At 37.2% G+C, this 1,839-nt stretch overlaps 1 protein-coding gene across 1 annotated transcript in view; it reads left to right on the top strand.

The window, feature by feature from the left end:
* The window catches only part of ppp2r5b (protein phosphatase 2, regulatory subunit B', beta), a 22,364-nt gene that overhangs the window by 17,119 nt on the left and 3,406 nt on the right, over positions 1-1,839 (top strand). Inside the window, exons 8-12 of the mRNA XM_016490740.1 lie at positions 169-222; positions 368-418; positions 1,223-1,342; positions 1,489-1,616; positions 1,732-1,833. Coding sequence (XP_016346226.1) covers positions 169-222; positions 368-418; positions 1,223-1,342; positions 1,489-1,616; positions 1,732-1,833 — 455 coding nt within the window. The remainder of the gene's footprint in view (positions 1-168; positions 223-367; positions 419-1,222; positions 1,343-1,488; positions 1,617-1,731; positions 1,834-1,839) is intronic.

Here is a 1,839-nt window from a genome sequence, read left to right as displayed (position 1 = left end):
ACACACACACACACACACACACACACACACACACACACTCACTCTCTCATACCATTTAATCATAAGCACCTGCAGCTAAAATCTATAAGCCTTTGAAGTGACACCTATAGTGTGTAGAAAACCTGAAAGTCACTTTATTAAAATCTTTTTTGTGCTCTCTTCATGCAGCTGGCTTACTGTGTGGTGCAATTCATGGAGAAGGATGCCACCGTTACAGAACATGTAAGTCATGCAACTTCATATGCATACCAGAATTGCTACTAATACTATATATCTGTATATATAGTATATCTGTACTGTCACACCAAAAAAGATGATTGTCGTAATGATTGTCGTATTCATTTGTCTGTTTTCTGTCCTTCATTAGATCATCAGGGGGCTGCTGAGATACTGGCCTAAAACATGTACTCAGAAAGAGGTGAGTTGAGGCAAAGTTTTACCTCTCAGACAAGGGTTCCCAAACTTTCTTTGTCAGCCAAACCCCTTAGACAAAAAATATTAATTTGAATTACCCCCTGAGATTTTATGTAAATATTTCAGTAATTTATAACACATTTGCATGTTCACATTTCTCTGATTCTGATAAAAAAGAATTAGTATTATTAGTAGTAGTATTTTACCTCTAGTAAATTACACTTATATTGTAAAATATTAAATGAATATTTGATAATTATAATAATGAATCATTTTGCAACACGCAGTGCATCAGACCAGTTATTTAATTAAAGTGCAGCCTTTGATTTGATAATCACACTAAGCTATATCACAATTATTGCAGCCTCATTTATTTATTATAATTTCACATTCTATATAATAATAGAGCACCTGTTTGGGAAACCCTGTCTCAGATAATAGCTATGTTTTCTTCCAAGTTGCATATTTAATTAATTCATTCATTAAAAAAAAAAAAAAAAGGCATAAATGTGTGAATAGAAACCAGACTAGTGATAATTACTAGAGACAGACTAATACTATATTTTGTAACAGACCAATGTTTGACATGTTGAATTAATTTACATTGCGAAATTTTAAGCAGATGTTGAAGGTTGTGTTGATTGTTAATGCCGTTAATAGTGTCTGATGAATTTTGACATTTATTTAATTCACATTTTGCTGAAAGAGTTGTGAAATCCACTCACGTAGCTGATTGAAAATGGACTTCACGCGTGGAAATATTTGGTAGCGTGTTTGTACAGTATGTAATTCTGTCATGTGATCTCAGGTGATGTTCCTGGGGGAGATCGAGGAGATTCTGGACGTGATTGAACCATCTCAGTTTATCCGTGTGCAGGAGCCTCTATTCAAACAGATTGCTGCCTGCATCTCCAGCCCTCATTTCCAGGTCAGCTTCCTCTTTCACACTCGAGCATTCCTCCCACACTGCGCTGCTCGTCAGACGTCTTCCTGTAGTACTTGTGAACGTGCGGAGGTGATGTATGCATCTGTTTGTGTACAGGTCCCTCATTCTGTCTCTTTATTCTGTCTCAGGTTGCAGAGCGGGCTCTGTATTTCTGGAATAATGAGTACATTCTGAGTCTAATAGAGGAGAACTGCCAGGTCATCCTGCCTCTGGTCTTTGGCACGCTGTACAGAGTTTCCAAAGAGCACTGGAACCAGTCAGTGTCATTCTAACACACATCTAGAAACTCTTCAATAACGTTAATGCTGTTGACATCAATGAAGACTGTTTCTGCATAGGCCTGTTAGACATTCCTCTGTTGTCTTTTTTAGGACGATCATCTCTCTTATTTACAATGTGCTGAAGACGTTCATGGAGATGAACAGCAAGCTCTTTGATGATCTCACTTCCTCCTACAAAGTGGAGAAACAGAAGTGAGT

This window comes from Sinocyclocheilus anshuiensis, unplaced genomic scaffold (assembly GCF_001515605.1).
Source record: "Sinocyclocheilus anshuiensis isolate Anshui unplaced genomic scaffold, SAMN03320099.WGS_v1.1 scaffold426, whole genome shotgun sequence".
NCBI classification, from domain to species: Eukaryota; Metazoa; Chordata; class Actinopteri; order Cypriniformes; family Cyprinidae; genus Sinocyclocheilus; species Sinocyclocheilus anshuiensis.
Note: the sequence above shows the minus strand (reverse complement) of the source record. Positions and strands in the feature narration are given on the sequence as shown.